The sequence below is a fragment of the Quercus lobata genome, chromosome 2 (genome assembly GCF_001633185.2).
Source record: "Quercus lobata isolate SW786 chromosome 2, ValleyOak3.0 Primary Assembly, whole genome shotgun sequence".
NCBI lineage: Eukaryota > Viridiplantae > Streptophyta > Magnoliopsida > Fagales > Fagaceae > Quercus > Quercus lobata.
The window spans coordinates 11254066-11279821 of record NC_044905.1 but is presented as its reverse complement, the minus strand read 5'-3'; the positions used below and the strand labels follow the sequence as shown (position 1 = coordinate 11279821).

Here is a 25756-nt window from a genome sequence, read left to right as displayed (position 1 = left end):
GTCATTTTACTTGTGGTTTAACTCTTTTTAAGCTTACCACTCATCTCCCTTTAGCCCACTACTCACTAAAACCTTAACCTCAGTGTTAATCCCATCCCACCCACTCAAAACCGCCCACATTACCTCATTCATGCCTTATGCACACATACTCATCAAAATCTTAGTTTAATACTTGCTGCACTGAGCTGGGATCTCTCTCTCCCGTCATTCCATCCTATTTTTCCTCTTGTATTTGTAACTATAAAGCCTTTAATCATTGTTTAGTATTATTATGATGAAGGCTATAATGTTTTGGAAACTATGGAAGTTTTCCCTTATGTTGACTTAATAATAATAAGGAAAACATATGATTTTTACCATGTAAACACACTTATTAACTTGAAATTACCCTACTGCTGGAGATAATACCATACCACTAGAGGGCTGATTTGAACTATGATACTGTAAAAGGACTAATAATATAACAAACTAACAATAGTAACGTGTTTATTGTGCTTTATTGTTGTCTTCTTGTTAGGGTGCAGCCTCCATCTCTTACTTGGGCGGGCTTACACGACACCGAAAGCCTTTAAGCTTTATTTCTAGGGCCTATTGTCAAGTTTCGGCTTGGCTACCCCATATTCTATTTGGGAACATCCAAAATTTTCCCCTCAACAAACACATAAATATCCATATATGCAAACATATACACATTGTAAAACAAATGGCTAAAGAACAAAAAGGAAATATTGAAAAATCATGTATGGACGTTAAGGATCCTCTGAAAATTGAATGATATTTCGTTATATTAAGTTTTAGTACATTGGACCATTCTTTTCACTGGGATGTGTCACAAGGTTCAAATAAGTTCAAAAGTCACAGACTTAGACAGCTCTTTGTAGGCTTCCAAGATTTGTGAGGTTTGAATCTCCTTAAATCCAAGTGTATCCTCTAGTGTCTATCTCAAGATCTCTCATAGTGTTTTTCCCTTTTTCTATTTTTTTGAGATTTAAAGGAGTTTTTCAGATGGTCTTTGTGCTCTAATTCCTTATTGTTGAATGGTTTTTGCTTATGACTTCATCCCCTTTTATAGTACATTCCTAGGGTTTTTGGTGTAACACTGATTCCCTACATTTCCTGTTCTGGGTACCAAAACCAATGTTGTGTCAGCAACATTGGTGGCTGGTCATTTCCTCATTTTCTCACTATATTCTTCTTTTGAGGTTTTCCTCCAAAAAGTCCCCACCTGACCTTTCTCTTTTAGGGGCTCCTAGGGATTGACTTTTAATCTCTTTTTTCAAGGCTTCTAAAGAGGCTTTTCAGAACCCCCCTTTTGGTTTTCTCACCCTTTGTCTTTTTTCTCTAAATAGGCAAATTCCCCCTTGTCAGGTTGAAAAATCTCCAGCCACCTTCCTTCATGGTTCACCTTATTACTCTTCCTGAGGTACTAGGCTTCCCTTTATAGGTGTTGGTTCCTAAGTTATTAGTTGTTTCCAAAGTTTTTTCTTCTGAGTTGCAAGCAGTTGATGGGACATGTCTTTCTTCGTTCCTTGTGCCCATGAGCATGCTTCCCTGAGCTGTCCAACTCCCAGATGATTGTTTCTTGCATTTCTCAAGGATCCCTTCCTTGGTTCTGGTAGCTCCTTGGTATCTTGGTCCAGTCTCTTTCTATGCTCCTTGGGGGTTCTTCTCACAGAGGCTGGGCCAACCTTCCTCTGCTTTTTCTTCCTTCTCTAAGGCCCAAGACTTACCCATTCATGAGCTTGAGCTTCCTTTGACCCATTTTAAATGGGCCTTGTCTCACGGATTGGGCATTTCTTATCCTTGAGGGCTCATTAGTTTTGGATTTCAATATTTGTAATATTTTGGACCTCAACAGTTATGTACATAAAGTTTGTGCAATTGACACTTTAAATATAATTGCGGATACAAACTTTTTTACAAACTGCTAATATGGTGAGTGGTTTTTGATAAATAAAAAAATGATGTTAATGGTGGGCCTAGATGAAAACCAATAGAAAGTTGAACATATCAACAATTTGTAAAAATGTTGTAAAATAGTTTAGGCCTGTAGCATTACTCATGGAGAAAAATAATAATTCAAATTTATATTTAATGGTCACAAATGAGAATTAAAATTTTTTTTTGATGAAAATGAGAATTAAATATTGATATAAATTGCTATATAGAATTTCAACATTTAAGCTCTTTAACACAAAGTAATTACTTAGTTGAACTCACTATTATGTGAGAGGAATATCATGTATTTATTGTGGAGTAATACTGCAATTACAAATTATTTTAGGGTGATGTTAACGAGTGCTGTTAGGGCATTGGTTAAGAATCTATTTTAGGAAAGTTTTGATATCACTTTTATGGGAAATGAAAAAAGCTGTCAAAACATTAATTGTTTTTTTTTTCTTTTCCTATAAAAACTTTCTTTAATTGGATTCTTAACCAATGCCTTACGACACTCGTTAACATGACCCATTATTTTATAATGTATTTACAAACCGGTGATGTGGCAAATTTTTACTGGTTCTCATATGGATTCACAAATAAGCATGATTGCTTAAATAGACAAAAGTTCAATCATAAATAGTGGTTTCATTTAACTACCTTATGATAAAAATTTCCAATAAAACATTTGAGAGTTGAAGTAAGAGAGAGGAGTACAAAAAGACTAATTATGGAAGGAATTGGTACAAAAAGACTTGTGACTGTGATTTTGATGCTTTCTCTTGTTGTAGTGCAAGCTGATCACTCTTCTTCTTTCCATTTAGCTGAATCAAACCTTCGTTGTGGTCTAAAGTGTGGTCTAAAATGCTTATTGAAACTAAAACTAGACCCTACCCAAGATTTGTTTTGCTTTGAGCTTTGCATGTTAGAGCATCTGTAGCAGTTGGTGCAAAAATTATGCAATTTTACCACATCAAATGCCTACTTTATTATTTTACCACATCATTTTGCAACATCCCATTTATCAGATGTTTTATAATTCAATTCTATACATTAAAATAATATTTACTACACATTAAAATAATATATTATCCCCTCCCCCCATTATCATCAACAACAGCAACAGCAATAACAACCCATACCGCAGATCAACCGCCATAGCCCACAACCACTGGCCACCCCCACAAATCAACCACCGACCACCAATATCAGCCACTGCTACCAAAAAAAAAAAAAAAAACTCAAACAAACACTACAATCAAAACCCGATCAACCAAAATCAGCAAACCCGATCAACCTAAACTCAAACACCAATATCAACCTAAATCTCACACCCACAACCCGATCAACCTACCACCATCAACCAAAATTAGCCAACCACCAACAATCAAAACAACCAACCACCAAAAAAGAGAGAGAGAGATCGGTGAGATCGAAGTGGTGATGATGATGGCGATGACAACAGCAATGACGATGTGGATGATCGGAGTGGCCTCGCCCATGCCGTTTGCACCTCCGACGACGATGACAATGGTGATGATCTGATCGGAGTGGCGATGATCGGAGTGGCCTCGCCCATGCCGCTTGCGCCTCCGATGGCGATGACGATGGCGATGATCCGATCGGAGTGGCCTTGCTCATGAAGATGATCTGCTTCTCCTCGGATCTGATTGGAGTGTCATTTTGTTCTTTCTCTGTTGAGGGAAGTTGGTTCTGATGTGAGAAGAGAGAGAGAAGAAATCAAGACCGGAAGAGAGAGGAGAGAGAAAGCCAAATATAAAACATTATTTCGTTTTACCACATCTGTCCATACCGTTGCAAATTTGCAACGGTACGGACACAAATGGTATAATTTTGGCACATATGCAACATCTGATGGGAGCTGTTTTTTGTGTTTGGTGTGGGATATGTGCCAAATATTTAGCATTTGGCACATATCCCATATCTACTGTAGGTGCTCTTACTATGCCAAAGTTCACCAGCAGATGTTGTTTATAGTTGTACTCAAGATTGTGCACAATCCAAGACCGACAATTTCAAATCTGGCATGAGAATTTCCCACCCATATTCCCTTGTTGCCTCTCTCCCACTTATAATTTAATGGTTTATTACTCTTTAAACCTCAGAGTTTTACATATATTTATTTTAAAACTTAAAACTTTCAAAATGTTTCATTTAAACCTCAAAAATGTTAAAATGTTTCATTTAAAACTTATAATTTAAGATAATTTTACTTCAACCTTACAATTTTGGGTAAGTTTTGTTTAAAACTTAAAGTTTGAAGTAAATTTATTTTGAACTAGTTAATCATGTGATGTTTAAAGGTGTTAACCAAAAAAAAAAAAGTGAAATAAAGTTTTAAGTGAAACATTTTTAGAAACTTTGAAGTTTAAACGAAACATTTTAAAAGTTCAAGATTTAAATTAAACATGGACTCTAAGGTTTTAAAAGTAATTTACCCTAATTTATTTTCCATTTTCCTCTATGAACAATGGATTTTAAGAAATCATTTGTGGATTCACAAATTTTCTAAGGATTTATTTTTGGTACAAAGTTGATTGCAACATAAAAAAAATCTTATCATCGTATTGATTTTCATATGACAGATTTGCAAAAGGTGGAAAGTTTTGTGGATTCCTGCTATGTGGATTGCTTGAATAAGTCTTAGACATTGATTTTTAGTACCGATAAATGTTAAATTCACAACATTTTTGCAACAAATTTTAGGTGGCAAATTGCTATTGACTATTATTAGTAAGTAAAAAAGCAAATTTAGTGGTAGACCTATATTATAACTAGTAACAGCTTATCACTTAGGATTTGTTGTGGACATAGCATTTCTCATATTGTACTTCCTCCACTATTTGTTAAATTAAGTTCAAGCTATGTATTCCTAAGAAAAAAAGTTCAAAGCTATGTACTACGAAAAAAAAGAATAAAACAAATGGTATTCGTAATTAAATGGCATCTCAAGCTCTTTCTTCTTTTTAGTACAAAGTTTCGGTTGTAGCAAAGGGGTTGATACTTGGAAAAATTCTTAGGTGTTCCCAGAGCACAGAGAAATGGTGCTGCCTCCCCTCACATTTATGGTAGTCCTAACATGAATTTAATAAGTTAACCCTACCATGAATATAAAAGAGAAGAGAGCACCATTCTCTACGTTCCAGGAGTACCTAAGAATTACTTTGATTCCTGTAGAGGGTTCAAAATGTAACTTAAGTACAATGAATTTATAATTGTATTATGAATCACAACCGAAACTCAATGATTTACAATTTAGCTGGAATGGAACATTCAATGGGTCTCTTTCTTGTCTTGGGCACTCGGTTTGTTATTGGCCCCTCTCGCACGACCCCTTTAAGTAATGGAGATTGGACCACCCTTAGCCAGTGATCCTCCCTTCTTGGTCGATCGAGGTCCTTTACATCCTTGACTCCATTGGGATTTCAGCTTTTCTATCATTCATAATAAATGGGAATGGAAGTGCTCCTCAGTAACACTCAGCATATTCCCACACAATACAAATGGAGACCAATAAAATAAAAGTGGGAAAGAGTTGAAGCTGAAGTAGGAACTTATTTAAATGATCTACAGATATTTAGCACTATATATCACTATCATTGTTATTCCTGTAATATGCTAAAGGAAGATTTGGATGAGAATCCAAGAGCATTCCAAGAAATTAACAAATCAAAAGTGATAGTTCACTTACTTAAGTGCTGCAAATACCCCACAATTCCTCTTTCTCCATCTCACAACTTTTGATGACAGTCAATAATATTGATTCTTTTGTATTCCATATGGGCCATAACATCCAATAATGAAGCCGCAAGATGCTTTGAATAATTGAAAGTTTCAGCCCCATAGACCTGGGGAGGCCTTACTCCTTAGTTTGAATCTTTATGGCAATAGAGACTACATTCTTTACATTGTCATCTTTCTCTTTTGGACTCAAGGCAGTAAGTGGAGGGGAAGACATAAAAATGTAATCATTAGAAGATTGCCATATAACAAAGATAGTCGGATATAAATAACATAAAAATAGTACAATGGTGGAGCATGAACAATGGCCAATGTTTTAGCAAAAAAGAAAAAGAAAAACAAGTAAACTGACCTATGGCATCGATGACATGACCCTCATGCTTAACGCTTAACCTCTGAGATAAAAGTAATGAAGTAATCAATTTGTTTCTAGTGGATCTTAAACTAACCTTTTTTTTTTTTTTTTTTTTTAAGGATTTTGGATATCAACTATAGAAGGCAACTTGTTTTGTTTTGCACTTTTGCTATATGCATTTCGTGCCGAAGTCAACGTGCATTGCGTGGAATTTTACATAGGATTCACGTCAGCTTCATGGGGATTTTATAATTTTATATATTACATCAGAGAAATACTAATGGATGATTTTGAGGTAATGATTAATAATCTATTTAAAAAAGATTTAATGTTTTGACAATTATTTTTATTTCCCATAAAAATGGTGTTAAAATTTTTTTAAACTGAATTGTTAACCATTACTCTAAGAGCACTTATTAGCATGACCCATTACTTATTTATATCTAACAATACAATATTTTCACAAGACATAGTTGTTGTGATTGATGTGTAAATAAGTACAAATAATGTTATTATAAATAATGAATTAAAAAAAAAATATAAATAATGTTACTCCAATTATAGCAAGTCATATTATGAAGAATTATGAAAAATATTGTACCCTCAGTATTGCTCTTGGGGGGGTAAAGTTCATCAGTCAACAGTGGGCCTTGGCACCCATGCGGGGCCCAGCCATAACAGGAAGTGAGGACATGGCCAGAGGACTTCCAGCCCAACCCTGTTGGGCCGGACCGAGCCTGTTTAGGAGGCGTCCGAGGAGGAGTGTCTCCTCGGACGCATCAAATGGGAGTCCAACACACACCCTTCACATAGTGGGAAATTGTCCCAAATCGAAGGGAAATGCTGGACGCTCAGGGGGGCAACCACAACTGCCGTATTAAATGCAAGGAAGCTACTTTTTCAACCGCATTAATGTGGAGAGGACAGGAGAACAGTATTATCTTAGCTAGTGCAACTCACAGAAAAGGAGGAGGATGTCCTATGGGACAGGCACTCAAGTAGAGGCCCAGATGATCAACAAGTGTAAGGTCATTATCATTCGAAGGATGCTATATAAGAGAAGAAAACCCCCATGATCAAGGGATCGGAAGCTGGAGAGCAAAAAAGTAAGGAAAAGGGAAGAAGAAGAGAGAGAAAAAGAGAGAAGTTCTGTAAACAAAGCCTAAGTTATTGTTCCATGAACTGTTATCCCAGGAAACTTAATAAAACATCCCCACGTTCAAATGGTTGCATGGCTTACTAACAATTACGTTTACTCTGTCTAGACCTAGTTCTTCAACCCACTCTCTACAAATTCATTGTTGAGGGTCTTTTGGGCCAGAATTGCCTGTTTACTGGGCCTGGGCCGCAAAATCCACTCTTACAATTGGCGCCGTTTGTGGGAAGAATTTGTGTCTCGACAAGTGAACAGTAAGAAATGGAAGGATCAGGCCAGCGCCAAACCGGACGTGCAGATTCTCAACGGCAGGACAATTTTTTAAATGTCGAACGAGGGAACGATCAAGATAACCAACGAGAGGGAAGCGTGAACACCTCTTACACGAGTAAAAGCCGTTCAAAGGGGAAGGATCATGCATCCCATGAGCAAAATGATCGAAAGGCTTTACGGAAAGAGATTGATGATTTGAAGAAAAAGCTGCGCCGAGCACAGCAGAAACGTCCTTCACCTGGCTCGGGCTTTAGTAGTGACGAGGATAACGAATATCGGCGAAGATCAAGAACCCCTCCGAGCGAGACCTTTTCCTATGAGGAAGAGAGGCCTCGTAAACGCAGCCGCAAAAGCCCATCTTACCAAGGCCTGGCCAACGATGCCATGAGTAAGGCCCTGGATCGCATCTCCCAGTCGTCGTTTACACGTAGAATAGAGAGGGCAGTGCTTCCTTGGCGGTTCCATCAACCAACGTTTGCTATATACAATGGTTGGACCAACCCAGTGGAGCATGTGAGCCAATTCAATCAAAGGATGGCCGTCCATACCAGGGATGAGGCGTTAATGTGTAGGATATTCCCATCTAGCTTGGGACCCATGGCGATGAGATGGTTTGATTCCCTCCAGCCAAATTCCATAGATTCCTTTAAACAGCTGACGCAGGCTTTTGGTTCCCGTTTCATCACCAGCACTAGAGTCCCTCAGCCCCTTGATTCCCTCCTATCCTTGTCCATGCGGGAAGGAGAGACGCTGAAGGCCTACTCGGATAGATACTGGGAAATGTATAACGAGATCGAAGGGAAATATGATGACGTCGCCATCAGTACGTTCAAAAGGGACTTGCCGACAGAACATGGCTTAAAAAAGTCCCTCACTGGAAAGCCAGTCACCAGCGTGCGCCAACTCATGGATAGAATTGACAAGTACAAAAGGGTCGAGGAGGATCAGCAGATGGGAAAAGGTAAAGCGAAGGTCGTCATTCAGGAGAGGAGGGACTTCAGGTCGGAACGATTTAACAATAGTAACAGACCGAGAAGGGACTATATAGAGCAGTCCGGATCTACTAGGGCTCAGGCAGTCCATGCTGTGTTCCGAGAACCTCTTCACAAAATCCTAGAGAAGTTGAAGTATAAGCCTTTCTTTCAGTGGCCGAACAAGATGGCTGGCGACCCTTTGAAGCGTAATCAGAACCTGTATTGCGCGTACCATCAGGAGCCAGGTCACACTACTGATGATTGCAGGAACCTGAAGAACTATTTAGACCGGCTCGTCCGAGAAGGGAAGCTGAGACATCTGCTGCATCGCCTTGAAGGATGGCAAGAACCATCAAGCAATGAAACTAGACAAAGTACGTTGAGGCCACCCATTGGCACAATTAATGTCATTCTCGCCGCACCTGGAAGGACAGGCTCTGTCCTCGTCAGGGTAATGTCAGTGAGCAGTTTCCCGACTAAGCCAGACGACAGGGAATTCAAGAGAGCTAGAATGAGCGCCACGCCATTAATCGGGTTCACGGAGGAAGACAAACAAGGAACTATCCAACCCCACGATGATGCCTTAGTCGTTACGCTCAGAATAGGAGGTTATGACGTGAAAAGGGTGTTAGTTGATCAAGGCAGCGCGGTGGAAATAATGTACCCTGATTTGTATAAGGGACTGAACTTGAAGCAGGAAGACCTGTCACCATACGATTCCCCCCTGGTTAGCTTTGAAGGAAATGTCGTCATCCCGAGAGGCATGATTAGGTTGCCTGTGCAAACAAACTCAGATGTGGTAGAAGTGAGCTTCATTGTCGTAGACGCATACTCCCCTTACACAGCCATCGTGGCCCGGCCATGGCTTCATGCACTAGGGGCTGTGTCGTCAACCTTGCACCAAAAGGTGAAATATCCGTCAGGAGGTCAGATCAAAGAGATAATAGGGAACCAGGGAGTAGCTAGGCAATGCATGGTGTCGGCAATCTTGCGACAGTAGAATTGCCTAACTTCCACTTCGGCCGAGAACGGCTTATAGCAATTAATGACTACGGTCCCAACTGCGGGCAATGGAGGACCAGCCATGGAGGTGAACTGTGAGGAGTTGGAGAAAGTATTTGTCGGATCTGACCCTGAAAGGTTTTTTCAAATTGGTTCGGAATTGTCACCCCAAGAGAAGTCAGCACTGACTGCTTTCCTCCGACAGAATATAGACGTGTTTGCTTGGGATCCCTATGAAGCCCCCGGGGTCGACCCAGATTTCATCTACCACTGCCTTAATGTGAACTCGGCCATAACACCTAAGAGGCAAGCTCCTCGACGACCGTCGAAAGAACATACCGACGCCGTGAGAGAAGAGGTCACAAGATTGAAGAAAGTAGGGGCTATCAAAGAGGTCTTCTATACCGAGTGGTTAGCCAACACGGTAGTGGTAAGGAAGAAGAGCGGGAAATGGCGGGTCTGCGTAGACTTCACCGACCTAAACAAGGCATGCCCAAAGGATCCCTTCCCTATGCCCCGGATAGACCGGTTGGTAGATTCGACTGTCGGACATCCTAGAATGAGTTTTCTAGACGCTTTTCAGAGCTACCACCAGATACCCTTGGCCGCCAAAGACCAGGAGAAGACTGCTTTTGTCACCCCTGTTGAGAATTATCATTATAAAGTGATGCCCTTCGGCCTAAAAAATGCCGGGTCAACCTATCAAAGGATGATGACCAAGATGTTTGAACAGTAGATGGGTAAAAACATTGAAGTGTACATAGACGACATGGTGGTTAAAAGTAAGTTGGCTCCCAACCATATTGATGATCTCGGCAACATTTTTCAAATATTAAGAAAGTATAAGCTACGGCTGAACGCAACCAAATGTTCATTTGGAGTGGGATCTGGAAAATTCTTGGGCTATATGGTGACTCACAGAGGCATTGAGGCTAACCCCGACCAAATAAGAGCCATCCATAACTTGCAGCCTCCTCGGAACCCTAAAGAAGTCCAGAAGCTTACTGGTATGATAGCAGCTTTAAACCGTTTCATCTCGCACTCAGCAGATAGATGCAAGCCATTTTTTCTCCTATTACACAAGTGGAAAGGATTTGAGTGGGATGAGGAATGCGCTATGGCTTTCCAACAGCTAAAGGAATACCTCGCCCAACCGCAGATGTCCAGTCCCGAGGCCGACGAGGTTTTGTTTGCCTACATAGCAGTGGCCCCGCATGCAGTAAGTTTGGTGCTAATCCGAGAAGACAACGGCACACAGCGACCAGTCTATTACGTTAGCAAATCCCTGCAGGAGGCAGAAACCCGTTACCTTCCCCTCGAAAAGGCTATCCTGGCCATCGTACAGGCCACAAGAAAGCTGCCCCACTATTTTCAAGCACACACTGTTGTGGTGTTAACTCAACTTCCCTTAAAGTCCATCCTGCGCAGCGTCGATTACACAAGTAGAATTGCAAAATAGGGAACTATTTTGGGCGCCTTTGACATTAGATACATGCCTCGCACCGCTGTAAAGGGCCAGGTCCTCGCCGACCTAGTGGCAGAATTTGCGGAGCCTGCACCAGAAGGAAAGGAAGTGTCGGTCTTACTGGGGGCTGGTGAGCGGGTGAACAGCACAGTTTCCCCGCGTGGACTCACTTGGTGGAAAGCATACATTGATGGCGCATCGAACCAAAGGGGCTCAGGGTTAGGACTTGTCCTGCTCTCACCTGAAGGGATAACCATAGAGAAGTCATTGAGACTCGGTTTTTCGGCCACAAATAACGAAGCCGAATATGAGGCGCTATTGGAGGGAATGGGAATAATCCGGAAAATGGGGGGGAAATCCGTAGACATGTTCTCGGATTCAAGACTTATTGTGGGGCTGGTAAATGGAGACATGGAGGCAAAGGACGAAAGAATGCAAGAGTATCTAGTTCGGGTTAAGCACCTGCAGACCCAATTTCATCACTTCCGCTTGACGCACGTACCCAGAAGTGGGAACACTCATGCTGATTCTCTCGCGACGTTGGCTATCTCCTCGGCTCAACCCCTACCTCGAGTCATTCTGGTAGAAGAGATCCTTCGTCCACCAACAGAAAAGGCCAATGGGATTGGAATACATAACATCAGGGCAGGACCGAGCTGGATGGACCCTATCGTTCTGTACTTAAAGCATGACACCTTGCCAGACGATAAGGTTGAGGCTGGCAAAATCAGGAGAAGAGCTACTCGATTCTGGTTATCGGAGGACTCCAAGCTTTACAGACGCTCGTTCTCAGGGCCGTATTTGTTGTGTGTGCACCCAGAGGCTGCAGAACTCATCCTAGAAGAGTTACACGAAGGAATTTGCGGAAGTCACACGGGGGGTAGGTCTTTGTCTCACAGAACCTTAACGCTGGGTTATTGGTGGCCGAGCATGCATAAGGAAGCCCTGGATTATGTGAAGAAGTGCGACCAATGCCAGAGATTCGCTCCGAGCATACACCAGCCTGGTGGAGAGTTAAACCCATTGTCCAGTCCCTGGCCATTTGCGCAATGGGGCCTAGATATACTTGGTCCATTCCCCAAGGCAACAGGGAACATAAAATTTCTTCTCGTCGGCACCGACTACTTCACCAAATGGGTGGAGGCTGAGGCGCTGGCAAACATTAGGGACGTTGATGTCAAGAAGTTTCTCTGGAAAAATATAGTCACCAGGTTTGGCACCCCGCACACCCTGGTGTCGGACAACGGGCTCCAGTTTGACAGCAAAGCCTTCAGAAGGTACTGCAGTGAGTTGGGAATTGTTAACCGGTACTCCACGCCAGCTTACCCCTAGAGTAACGGATAAGCAGAAGCCGTCAACAAAACCATAATGAACGGACTGAAAAATAGACTAGATGACGCGAAAGGGAGATGGGTTGAGGAGTTAGCCCATGTCTTGTGGACATACCGTACCACGCCTCGTAGGTCCACGGGAGAAACCCCTTTTTCAATGACCTATGGGGCCGAGGCTGTCATCCCACTAGAGGTGAACTTCCCAACCCAGAGGACTGCCGCTTTCTGCCCAGCTACCAATGACAAACTTTTAGAAAAGAGCTTGGACCTCATCGACGAAAGAAGGGAAGGCGCGATAGTCCACCTAGCTAACTATCAACAGAAGCTCAAGCAAGGTTACGACGCCAAGGTGAAGTCCAGGCCATTGGTGCCTGGGGATCTAGTATTGAGGAAAGTCTTGGGCACTGCGAGGAACCCCGCATGGGGAAAGCTCGGACCAAACTGGGAGGGACCGTATCGTATCACTTCCGTAGCCGGCATAGGAGCCTACTTTTTAGAAGACTTGGATGAACGTGTAGTGCCACGCCCTTGGAATGTAAATAACCTGAAAAGGTACTGTTATTAATAAAAGATATGATCTTTGATGCCGTGTTGCTGTGCAGTTACTTAATTTAAGTGTTAAACAGAACTCAAGTCTTGCATGGCTCCCTGGACCACAGGCTTGGGGGAAATTAATAATTCAGCTATTCTCACCGAGTGTTAAACAGAACCTAAGTCCTGCATGGCTCCTCGGCCACAGACTTGGGGGAAATTAACCGCGATACAATTCTCGCTAAGTGTTAAACAGAACCCAAGTCCTGCATGGCTCCCTGGACCACAGGCTTGGGGGAAATTAATAATTAAGCAATTCTCGCTAAGTGTTAAACAGAACCCAAGTCCTGCATGGCTCCCTGGACCACAGGCTTGGGGGAAATTAATAATTAAGCAATTCTCGCTAAGTGTTAAACAGAACCCAAGTCCTGCATTGCTCCCTGGACCACAGGCTTGGGGAAAATTAACAATTAAGCTATTCTCACCGAGTGTTAAACAGAACCCAAGTCCTGCATGGCTCCTCGGCCACAGACTTGGGGGAAATTAACCGCGATACAATTCTCGCTAAGTGTTAAACAGAACCCAAGTCCTGCATGGCTCCCTGGACCACAGGCTTAGGGGAAATTAACAATTAAGCTATTCTCACCGAGTGTTTAACAGAACCCAAGTCCTACATGGCTCCTCGGCCACAGACTTGGGGGAAATTAACCGCGATGCAATTCTTATTAAGTGTTAAACAGAACCTAAGTCTTGCATGGCTCCCTGGACCCCAGGCTTGGGGGAAATTAACAATTAAGCAATTCTCGCTAAGTGTTAAACAAAACCCAAGTCCTGCATGGCTCCCTGGACCACAGGCTTGGGAGAAATTAACAATTAAGAAATTCTCGCTAAGTGTTAAACAGAACCCAAGTCCTGCATGGCTCCCTGGACCACAGGCTTGGGGGAAATTAACAATTAAGCTATTCTCACCGAGTGTTAAACAGAATCCAAGTCCTGCATGGCTCCTCGGCCACAGACTTGGGGGAAATTAACCGCGATACAATTCTCGCTAAGTGTTAAACAGAACCCAAGTCCTGCATGGCTCCCTGGACCACAGGCTTGGGGGAAATTAACAATTAAACTATTCTCACCGAGTGTTAAACAGAACCCAAGTCCTGCATGGCTCCTCGACCACAAACTTGGGGGAAATTAACCGCGATACAATTCTCGCTAAGTGTTAAACAGAACCCAAGTCCTGCATGGCTCCCTGGACCACAGGCTTGGGGGAAATTAACAATTAAGCTATTCTCACCGAGTGTTAAACAGAACCCAAGTCCTGCATGGCTCCTCGGCCACAGACTTGGGGGAAATTAACCGCGATGCAATTCTTACTAAGTGTTAAACAGAACCTAAGTCCTGCACGGCTCCTCGGACCACAGACTTGGGGGAAATTAACCATTAAGCTATTCTCGCAGCCAGTTCGCCTAATTATTAACTATCGTTCTTTTCATGTATTCATTCGCTTACGCTCGGTTATCAACCGTAAGTGACGGAATAGACATCCATTCATGATAAAAAAAAAAAGAAGAAGACAATAATATTTGAAGGAAAATAACCTTTATCATTGAAGTTCAAAAATGGTTTTGATTACAAACGCTAACAAGGCAAAACAAAGCCAAATACAAAAAAGAAGACAAACAAAATACTACACTACTGTCCTAAGAGCCCTGAGCAGGAGCTGACTGATCATCTGCTGCTTGGTGCCCCGAGGTAGCCTCTTTGGCCTGAGCAACGATCTCGCTTATACGAAGGCTGTCCTCGGGTAACTTGTCCTGCGCAGCCTGCTCCGTGCCCCCAGCCTCGGGAATAGAGGAGTCTGTTGTAAGAGGCCCTTTGGAGGCAACCTCGTCAGGAATCTCGTGCACGTCCTCCGGGAAAAAGATGTTCTCAGCCTTCTTGAGATCATAATCTGCTAGGACAGCCACCCGATCCAGGGCTACACCCCAGGACGTGGTGATGTATTCCCTGCAGACAATGGCAACTTCCTCGGCCAGCCTAGCCTCAGTATCATGGACTCCACGTTCATATGAGGCCGCCACAGCCTTCTCAGCAGCTTCCCTGGCCAAGCGGGCCTCCTCCTTGGTCCTTGCAAGCTCAGCTTTGAGAGTGGAGACCGCCTGCTGCTCCGCCGTAAGTTTCTCCTCAGATTGGCGGAGCTTTATGCGCAGATCGTCAGCTTGCTTTTCGGCATTCTTAAGGCCGGCTTCCGCGCTCGCATGAGCCTTCTTCACCTCCTTTATTTCTTTATCCTGACGATCAGAATCCTGTTTGAGATCGCCAGCGGCCTTCTCGGCGGCATAGCGGGACTGAGCCTCCCTATGCAAGTCCTCGCGAGCCTTCTTGGCCATTCCTCCGCAACAAAAATTTGTTGAGTGACCTACGCTCGGAAGTAAATAAAAACCCTATTAAAACATGACGATAATAGGGTACACAATATAGAGACGAGATAGAAGATTCCACTTACCATGGCCATGTCCCTCTTCAATGACATGAAAAGTTCTGGCTGACGAGTCTTTCTGAGCCCTTCCATATCACGAGGCAAGAGAAGAGGCTGCTGCAGGGCCTCGGCCAAGAATGATGCCTGCTCTCGTTGGGATTCCCATAGGGTCGCATCCCAGGGGATCGGGGCGCCGTCTAATTCGATCCGCGGCGACCATGTTCGTTGTTCCCTACGAGTGGCTGCCTCGTCTCGGGTATCAGTGGACCTAGTCCTCTTCTCTCGGGGCTCTTTCGTCTCCTTGCCCTTCTTCTGAGGCCTGGCCTTCTCACGGCCAATCTCTCCCTCCTCCGTTTCTTCTACCTGCCTTTTTCGCCTTAAGTTAGGCATAGGTTGCAGCGCCGCGTCCGACGAGGGGGGAGGGAGAGGAGGAGCAGGAGCCTTAGTGGCAGTTTGTTCCTTCGAGACATCCTTAGAGGACTGCCCCTTGCTCCTGTTGGATAGAAGGCCCCTGAGGCCAGTCCTCGGCTTCAAATCCCTTCCTTCTTCTTCAATTTCTTCGCTGATATCAACTTGTGCGATGACTAAACCAGTATCAGGAGCCGCTGAGGCACGGTCTAAATCAGCGTCGGAGTCCGAGAGCTCTACTACCCTGGCCGACGCCTTTCCTTCCTCGGTAAATTGGAACTGGTCTATTTGTTCCTCTAAGGATGAATGCGAAGAACCAGCCTCCTCCTCCGGGATAACCACTGCGGGAAAGGCGCGTTGGGGAGGCAACTGAATAGGGGGTAAGTCTGTTGAAGCAAGGAACCCCGATATGGATACGTCAATACATGCCAATCTTGGACTGCCAGCCCTTATAGCTTGGCCGGGGTCTACCAAGGGTCGAGTGAGGGGAACGTAGTCCAAAATCAAAGGAGCCGACCGTAATTGTCCGTCCTCGCTTACGAAGATCTCAGATCTCAGGAGGTAATTTAGAGCCGGGACGTTGACCAAGCTCAGCCGAGGGGATGTTCGCTCCTTATCTGCAAAGGCCGTTAAAGGGTTTACGTTAGTCCGAGGAGGCATGCAACCAAACCAACAACTTTTCAAAAAAAGAAAAAGAAAAAGAAAAGAAAGAAAGAAAAAAGGGGGGGGGGGGGGGGGAGAGCTCAAAACTAAGGTCCTCCCCACGGAATCTAGTTCTGTGACACCCCCCTGGCATTCCCGCCCTAGTCGGACAGTGAATGCCGTCATGCCATGGTCCAGAAACGATCAGATGGTCGTCCTTCAAGCCTTTGCTGGACTTGGGAAGGCAAGATATCAACCTCACTTCGTCAGTCCTGGACTTTAGGTAGTATGAGTCGCCGAGCTTATGGCATTCATAGAGATGAACCACGTCGTGCCATGAAAGGCCGAGGTTCATCTGGTCGTTTAAGGCGTCGGCGCACCCCAGGATACGGAACAGGTTAGCAGTACACTGATGGGGGGCCAATCTATGACCACGTAGGTAGTCCCTAGTTATTCTCCCCATTGGAATTGTCATTCCTCCTTCCACGAAGGCTATCATTGGAATTGCGACCTCCCCTGTTCTCCTCTTGAACAAAATTTCCTCTAGGTGGCAATACTCTAGGCCTACCTCTGGAGGAATACGATACTTCGCCCTGAAACCCGCCATACCGGACGGAGAGTCTACCATTTTTTCAAGCCTACCCATTCCCCCTAATCCTAGACCACACGAAGGGAGTTTGCCTAAAGAAGAGTTACAAAGAAGGAGAAGGAAAATTGCGCGCACTTACGGGTAAAGAACTCGACGGAATCTTCAAGAGAATGACGGCGAAGGTAAGAGCGTGTTGAAGGAGGAGGCGTTGAGACGTTCTGAATACTGGAGCGTTCGTCAAAAGTAAGAAACGGACGCCTTTAAAACCTTATATACTCAGAGGCAGTTGGACAGACATGCTCCCGCCTAGAGCAAATGAAATAATGTCCACCGTTGATCTGATCTCCAGCCGTTGGATTGAAAGAGCGTAAAACTCCAAAAGCTGCAATTAATCCCCCCCGGGTCATTAAATGCCTGCAGCATTAATGAGGCACGTGAGGGCACACCCCCGCACGGGTGAAGCGGGAATCCGCAGCGAACTATCCAGTAGGTATCAAAATCCCGCCTTTCCTCCTCGAATCAAGAAGAAAGAGTCAAAATTTTGAAGGGCTATTGTGGGGGTAAAGTTCATCAGTCAACAGTGGGCCTTGGCACCCATGCGGGGCCCAGCCATAACAGGAAGTAAGGACATGGCCAGAGGACTTCCAGCCCAACCCTGTTGGGCTGGCCCGGGCCTATTTAGGAGGCGTCCGAGGAGGAGTGTCTCCTCAGACGCATCAAATGGGAGTCCAACACACACCCTTCACATAGTGAGAAATCGTCCCAAATCGAAGGGAAATGCTGGACGCTCAGGGGGGCAACCACAACTGCCGCATTAAATGCAAGGAAGCTACTTTTCCAGCCGCATTAATGTGGAGAGGACAGGAGAACAGTATTATCTTGGCCAGTGCAACTCACAGAAAAGAAGGAGGATGTCCTATGGGACAGACACTCAAGTAGAGGCCCAGATGATCAACAAGTGTAGGGTCATTATCATTCGAAGGATGCTATATAAGAGAAGAAAACCCCCATGATCAAGGGATCGGAAGCTGGAGAGCAAAAAAGTAAGAAAAAGGGAAGAAGAAGGGAGAGAAAAAGAGAGAAGTTCTGTAAACAAAGCCTAAGTTATTGTTCCATGAACTGTTATCCCAGGAAACTTAATAAAACATCCCCACGTTCAAATGGTTGCATGGCTTACTAACAATTACGTTTACTCTGTCTAGACCTAGTTCTTCGACCCACTCTCTACAAATTCATTGTTGAGGGTCTTTTGGGCCAGAATCGTCTGTTTATTGGGCCTGGGCCCCAAAATCCGCTCTTACAGCTCTTATTCAAGATAAATGTACACACAAAAATTAGATTAATAATATTTATTATTTATCATCTTATTAGTTTATTTATTTATGTTTAATTTTTTAAACTCTTATTTATTTATTTTTTGTGTGTGCGTCTAAAACCTTACTTTTTGAAAGTGCAAATGTACAATTACTTATGCTAATTTATAGTAAATAAGCAAATAAACTTTTTAATAAAAAGTTAATCCAAAAGAGTTATAATAGAAATAAAATTTCGTTTTCTTTACATAATACACTTGTGGACTTGTGGTAATAATGTTAAAGAGGTTTCAAATGAATGCCGCCTATATTGAAAGATGGTAAAACTTAAAAAAATTTGACTATAAACCGAAAGTAGCTCAACTCTGTACATAGGGAAAAATTATTGTAAAATTCTATTTTAACGGGTGCACCTTTGTACTATGTGTGCATTTGACAAATAATTATAAGTTAGTTTGTTACTTAAATTATCTACTGTATGCGGATCCCATATTATTTTTTATCCTTATAAAAATAGGGAAAAAATATTGTAAAATTATATTTTAACTGGTCCATTTTTGCACTATGTATGCTTAACAACCGATTATAAGTTATTTTATTGCTTAAATTATCTATTATTTGTGGATTCCACACAACTTTTTATCCTTATAAAAATAAGAAAAGATTATTCTAAAATTATATTTTAATGGGTGCACTTTTGCATTGTGTATGTTTGACAACCGATTAAAAGTTAGAGTAGTTTTTTTGCTTAAATTATCTACTGATTGCGGATACTACATTATAATTTTTTTATTTCAAATAATTTAACTTTTAGTTTTTTAAAAATAAGTTAGCTTTTAATATTTTGTCTTGCATATGCAAATAAAGGGTAAAACTTAGGTAGAGTACCTTATGTACAGTACCTTAGGTACCCCTTTTAAATTGCAGACATCTGTCCAATTAAATGACTCAGTTAACGGAAGTTAAAACTTAACACATCTTTTTTTTTTTCACCGTCTCTTTCAGATCTCCCACAGTCAAATTTCTTACAGATGTGTTGAACCCATTATTAGAAAACCCAGGAGAAAAGAAAACCATCGATCCTCTTCAACTTTTCGCACTCAAAGAAGGAGAAATTTGGCTTAAGTGAAGTTTCAAAAAGAATATCATTGAAACGTCCTAGCATTCTTTAGAGGGAAAATCTGGTGCAAAGAATGAGTTCAAGTGTAAATACAGGAAATAAGGAAGATGAACAATTCAACCTCATAAACCAACATTCATTCACCACGTGAACCAAGAATACAACCAGATCTGGCTTTGCATCATAATGAAAATAATGGGATTAATGGAGAAGATTGCCCTTTGTCCTTCTTTGTTTGATTTCGTTGAGAAATTTGAGAGTTTAAGTGTGAGAAGTCAAATACTGTTGAAGGATTGTCAATTTAAAGAAACCATTGGATTCTTCTGAGATTGTGCAGGAAAAATCTGAGTTTTGTTGTCGATGTGATGCACACAAGCCAGTCCCTTCGCCATTATTTGCTTGGTTTTGATTAGAACTCAGAGAGTTTGGGTTTGAGAAGCATAATGGTCATTGGGCTCTTTTGAGTTTTGGCTTTTGAGATTGTGCGTGAGAAGTTTCAAGTTTGAGAAGCTACAGATTTCTCATTGAAAGAGAGAGTGAAAAAAAGTAAAAAGCAAAAAAGAAAAGAAAAAGAAAGACAGCGTTAAACTTCCGTTAATTGAGTCATTTAATTGGACAGGTGTCTGCAATTTAAAATGGGTACCTAAGGTACTGTACATAAGGTACTGTACCTAAGTTTTACCCGCAAATAAAATACTAAAAATAAGTAGTTTCCATAATATCATCAATATGAGGCACCAAAGAGATAATTTTTTTTTTTTGCATTAAAAAAGAGATTTTTTTTTTTTAAATCTTTAAAATTAACAAACTTCTTTATTATATATATATATATATATATATATATATATCAGGGCCTGGGCTCTTCATATAACGACCCATCAGAATATGCAAAGTGCAAGAGCAAGTGCAAGGCTCTCTGTTGGTTTCAACTTTGAGTTTGAGTTGCCTTGATTAACCACCACAAACTACAATCAAAATCTGAAAACAACACACTTTGGTCCCCAACATGTTACAAAGACTAGTAGCCAAGTTCTATCCACAAACTGAAAAGCCAGACTTAAACAACATAAAGAAACGTGTGGATTCTCGCTGCTCTATTTGTCAAAAACTAAGAAAAAATGGTCACTAAATTTAGAGCCGCAGGTACAGTTTCCCAAATCACTCGGATCTCTCCCTCTGTCTCTAACTTCTTCACTTCCCTATTCTCAAAGCCAACCCAAAACCCCTTCAATCATGTCTCTCACAGTTAAACTGCACATCACCAACCAACTCAACCTCAATCTTGGCCAAACCAGCATCATCAACAAGACCAAGTTTTACACACCAAGAATTCGAACCAAACCCATTTACCATTCCAATCCATTGATCTCCACCACCTCGTACAACAACAAACCCATCACCACAATGCATGTTCCATCTTATTCATCTTCGATCAAGAGCTCTCTGATTGACCCAGATGGAGGGGCACTCGTGGGTCTTGTGGTGCCAGAGAGAGAGCGTGCAAAGAAGAAGTTAGAGGCTGAGGCATTGCCTCCGGTGAGGCTTACCAAGATTGATGTTGAGTGGGTCCATGTGATTAGCGAAGGGTGGGCCAGCCCTTTGAGAGGGTTCATGAGAGAGAGTGAGTATTTGCAGAGTTTGCATTTCAATTGCTTGAGAACGGAAAGTGGTTCTTTGGTCAACATGTCGCTTCCAATGGTTTTGGCTATTGATGATGACACCAAAACTGGAATTGGGTCGTCTCCAAATGTGGGGTTGGTTGGTCCTAATGGAGATTTGGTCGGTATTCTTCGGAGGTTAGTCGTTTTCGAATTTCGATTCGGAGAATATATTATATGTATATTTGAATACTTTAATTGTTGTTTCTGTCTTTGATTCCGGTATCAACTGAAGGAATAGTCTTTGTTATATGTTAAAATATATGTGAATTAAGGAGAGAGCATGTTTGTGACGTTGTACATGTTTGTTTGGGATTTCAAGAGAAGATTGTTAGGTACTGCAATAGAAAATGAGGAGAATTTTGACAATGTAAGTCAAAGGGGGTCTTTTATTTTTTATTATAAAATTTGAATTGTTTGCTGTTGTTGTTGTTGTTTTAATTTTGTTTAATGTTTCTGTCTAGGGACATATTTACGTATGAGAGATGTTAATATGTTATTGTCTAGCTGAAGTTTCATAAGGACGTATAGTTAGACTTGGCTGAAGTTTGATGCATTTGAGTTGGCTGAGCTTAGTGGATTTATAACTACATTTAAAGCTTGAATGAATGAGTATACGGAGAAAACCCCAAAATTTATATGATGCTGTAGAGTATTTTTCATGTTTTAAAATGAACCTTTGTTCTTTCATAATTGTGTGCGTGATCTTGGTCACGAGTGTTAGAATAATGGTTAAGTGATTAAATTCATCATTTCTAACAGCTTAAAATATTGGTATAACTAGTAATTTATCAATGAGAATGAAGACGCCGATGGTCACTCTTACTTGTTTATTGGTTCTACCTGGTGTGTTCTACAGGAACTAACTCATATTGGGCTGGGGCATGACATTTACCAAGTTTGGCTGGGGTTTTTAGGACAAAAGAAAGAATTTAACATGTTATCAATTTCCCAGCTCTCTCCCTCTCTCTCTATCCCCATAATTCTTGCTCATGTGAATAAGGATCATATTGGGTTTGACTGGCCAAATCTTGGGTTTTAGTTGGTACTTTTGAATTTTTCTTTGTAATTTAGTATTGTTGCTTTGTACTTGAGTATATAACTGGAGCTATAAATGAGTACGTAGCTCAGTTTATTGGCTGCCATCCTAAGCTTTTCTAATAACAATTCTTTTGCAGTATTGAAATATACAAACATAACAAAGAAGAAAGAATAGCTAGAACTTGGGGTACAACTACTCCAGGATTGCCATATGTCGAGGAGGTTATTACTCCAGCTGGAAATTGGTTGGTTGGTGGAGATTTGGAAGTGTTGAATCCTATCAAATATAATGATGGGCTTGATCACTACAGGCTCTCACCTCAACAACTCCGGAAGGAATTTGATAGGCGTCAGGCTGATGCAGTTTTTGCTTTCCAATTAAGGAACCCTGTGCATAATGGGCATGCTTTGTTAATGAATGACACACGCAAGCGACTTTTGGAAATGGGATACAAGAATCCGATTCTATTACTGCATCCTTTGGGAGGTTTCACAAAGGCAGATGATGTGCCCTTGGATGTTCGGATGGAGCAACATAGCAAGGTTATCTGCATGGCTTTTCTTGTATAACATTGAATAATATCAAGTTTGGCAGTTACACTGCTAATAAAGTGATACCATTCTGCTGGTTTCCGTAACTCTGTAATAAGTCTAATTGCTGTTGCATGGGCCATAGCTTTTCAGTAAATAAACTCATTAGAACTAAATGAAATCATTTGATAATTTCAGAAAATGCTCCCCCTTTTTTTTGAAATTTTATCATTGTTTCGGTAATGAAAATTGAAAAGTGATCATTGCATATCCAAATTTTGTGTCCAAGTACTCCATAAATGAAATTTAATCAATTCATTTTTAAGTCTCCAAAATGTACAATTTGGCTCACAGTTTTGTTTCTTCTCAGGTCCTAGAAGACGGAATTCTTGACCCTGAGACTACTATTGTAGCCATATTTCCATCACCTATGCATTATGCTGGTCCAACTGAAGTGCAGTGGCATGCCAAAGCAAGGATAAATGCAGGTGCCAATTTTTACATCGTTGGTCGTGACCCTGCAGGTATGGGTCACCCGACTGAGAAGAGGGATTTATATGACCCTGATCATGGGAAAAAAGTCTTAAGCATGGCTCCTGGCCTGGAGAAGCTAAATATTTTGCCATTCAGGGTAAGTCACGTTATGCTTTGCTTTTACGCTGTACTGTTGAAGCTCTATTGCTTATTTCTATCTCTTCACCTTTTGCATTATCTTTATTATCATTTATTTGCAATTCTATGCCTTCGTTACATCAAAACTCTGCTTTCTGTTCAGGGTTGATTGTGATATAAAGTAATCTTGATAGTCTTAATTAATTTTTTTCCTTGGTCCCTAGGCAGTTTTTTCTTAGTAGTTATCAAATTTTAATGAGTATTTTTTGCTTGATTTCCTTGTGTGATGAGAACGAATGTGGTGTACTGTTAACAACTACATATTGTGCTGTTATCTTTAATAAATATCTCTTCAAACTAAATTGGGAACTTATGGAAATGGTCCATCTTTGTATATACCACAAAAAGTTGGAGAGCATGGGGCTTCCTACCAGCGAGCTCAAAGGAGTTCCTAAAGATGTTTTTGTGTGGCTTTCAATCTCTACCACTTCCATTCTTTCCTTCTTTTGGTATTCTCTTTAATTGAATGTTTTTACGTATCAAAAGATACTTGAAAGATACAAATGCAGTACATACCATCACAGGTTTAAAAATATCTGAAGCTGAATATTGGCACTGACTTATTTGGATTTTTGCTGAATTTTTTCCCTCCCACTGAAAGTTGGTTAAAGTATGGTTGTACCTAGAAAATGTGAGGTTTTAAAAAGCTGAATACATGCAAATAAACTTCAAAGCTAAACAAAAAAGCTGATGGCAAATAGACTCTGCTGTCACTGATTGGTATGGTCAAAAGGGGGTTTAAAGTACTTTACCTTCTGAGACCCACACATTATGATTCATTCCATCACAACACAGAGCATGCAGATTACTTCCAGACAATTACACTTTGCTGATGAGAGAGCCCTGCATATTTTTCTATCAATTTGATATGTCTGATTATGTCATAACTCTGCATAAATTACTCAAGTACTTGTAGCTCTACATTGCCATAGGTGTAATTGCCTTTCCTGAGTCTGTTATATTATATGGGAGGTGAATGAGCTCTGTTGTGTTCTCCCTCATAATGTACTTTCTTCCTTATAAACTACAGGTGGCAGCCTATGACACCGTGGAAAAGAAGATGGCATTTTTTGAACCTTCACGTGCTAAAGATTTCCTCTTCATCTCCGGAACTAAGGTAGGATCTATATCTCATTTTCTGGTTCCCAGTGAAACACCTCAAGCTCCATCGATCTGGAAGGAGATTTTAGAATAGCGGTGTGATTTTAAATAGTTAAACCTTAACTTCTTAGTAAAACTTATATGTTCTGTGTACTTACCTGGGTAAATTATATTGGGCTGTCAATCAGAAACTGAGCTACCTGCATCTTTAGCATAATAAATCTACAATTTGGCACATTTTGTGGTTGGGGTGACAATGTTAATGCTTTGGCAGAACAAGGATATAGATTTCAGAGACTTATGGTAACTGGTGATTTATCTGATTATTCTAACAAAACTCTTCTGTGGTTATCATCTATTATGAAAAATCTATTTGAAAAAATTCAGTCTATGTCATCATAAGTGCATCTTTGACATGGGAAGGAAAATTTAGAAGGCAAAACCTTAAAATCTTTTTTGTCCTAGGTTCTCTTCAATTTTTCCTCGTAGCATTCCTAGGATATGTTCGTGAAGGTTGTGTAAGATATGCTTTTATGGCTATTGGGAAACTCATGTTATATTTATCTTATTTAGTGGATTTATTGTGTTGTTTCAGATGCGAACTTATGCAAGGACCGGTGAGAACCCCCCTGATGGTTTTATGTGCCCTGCGGGATGGAATGTCCTCGTCAAATATTATGAGAGCTTGCAAGCTGAAGAGGCGTTGCAGCAGCAAGCCGTGTTGACTAGTTAAGATCTATACCAGAGTTTTGGGCAAGTTAATTTCTTTTCCTTTTGTTCTTTCTTTATCTTTTGGGGATAAACGGCAAGTTGCGGGAGGATGTAATAGTAGAGACTATGGAGCACTATTTCGTATTAGCACCCATAAGATGCCCGATTGAGAATGATCTGTGCTAAGTGTGCTTGTAAACTCCTCTTTGACTATTGGTGTTGGGCTTCATTTTCCAAGTAGGGCATGGTTGATATGCATGTAATATATTTAATTCCTTGAGAAATTTGATATATGCCAAAAGAAACTTTTATTGCTCTCTGTAGTGCTGCTAGAAAAGTGAGATTCTCTATTCAAATTGACTGCCTACTGATATTATTTTTTTAGATTAACTGACTATCTGTTCTCCTCCTGAAGTTTGGATGCTGGGGTATACAACTATTGATGCTCTACTCCAGCCAGAGTGTATACCAATTACCAAGTTTGGGCCAAAAGTTATAGGTTGTGAGTCTGAGTCCAGGAATCAGTCTCTCCAAACAAATTGGGAGATAAGGCACATGACTTCTCCTAGACTTCACGAAAGTGGGAGTCTTGTGTATTGAGTATGAAATAGTGGAGAGATGAGGTTCAAACCCCATAAACCAGGCAGCACAGAGGGTGACACTACCACTAGGCTATAAAGCTGAACTTTGACTCGGCATTGATTCTG

The 25756-nt window shown here is 41.5% G+C and overlaps 1 protein-coding gene across 1 annotated transcript; it reads left to right on the top strand.

Annotated features, from left to right (window-relative positions):
• The first annotated feature begins 20236 nt into the window (after positions 1 to 20236).
• On the top strand, positions 20237 to 25372 carry LOC115974473 (ATP sulfurylase 2). Its single transcript, XM_031094856.1, has 5 exons — positions 20237 to 21131; positions 22172 to 22577; positions 22936 to 23196; positions 24268 to 24354; positions 24934 to 25372. The coding sequence occupies exons 1-5, from the start codon at positions 20569 to 20571 to the stop codon at positions 25069 to 25071; spliced, it is 1455 nt and encodes a 484-aa protein (XP_030950716.1). The 5' UTR covers positions 20237 to 20568; the 3' UTR covers positions 25072 to 25372.
• Positions 25373 to 25756: the final 384 nt, after the last annotated feature.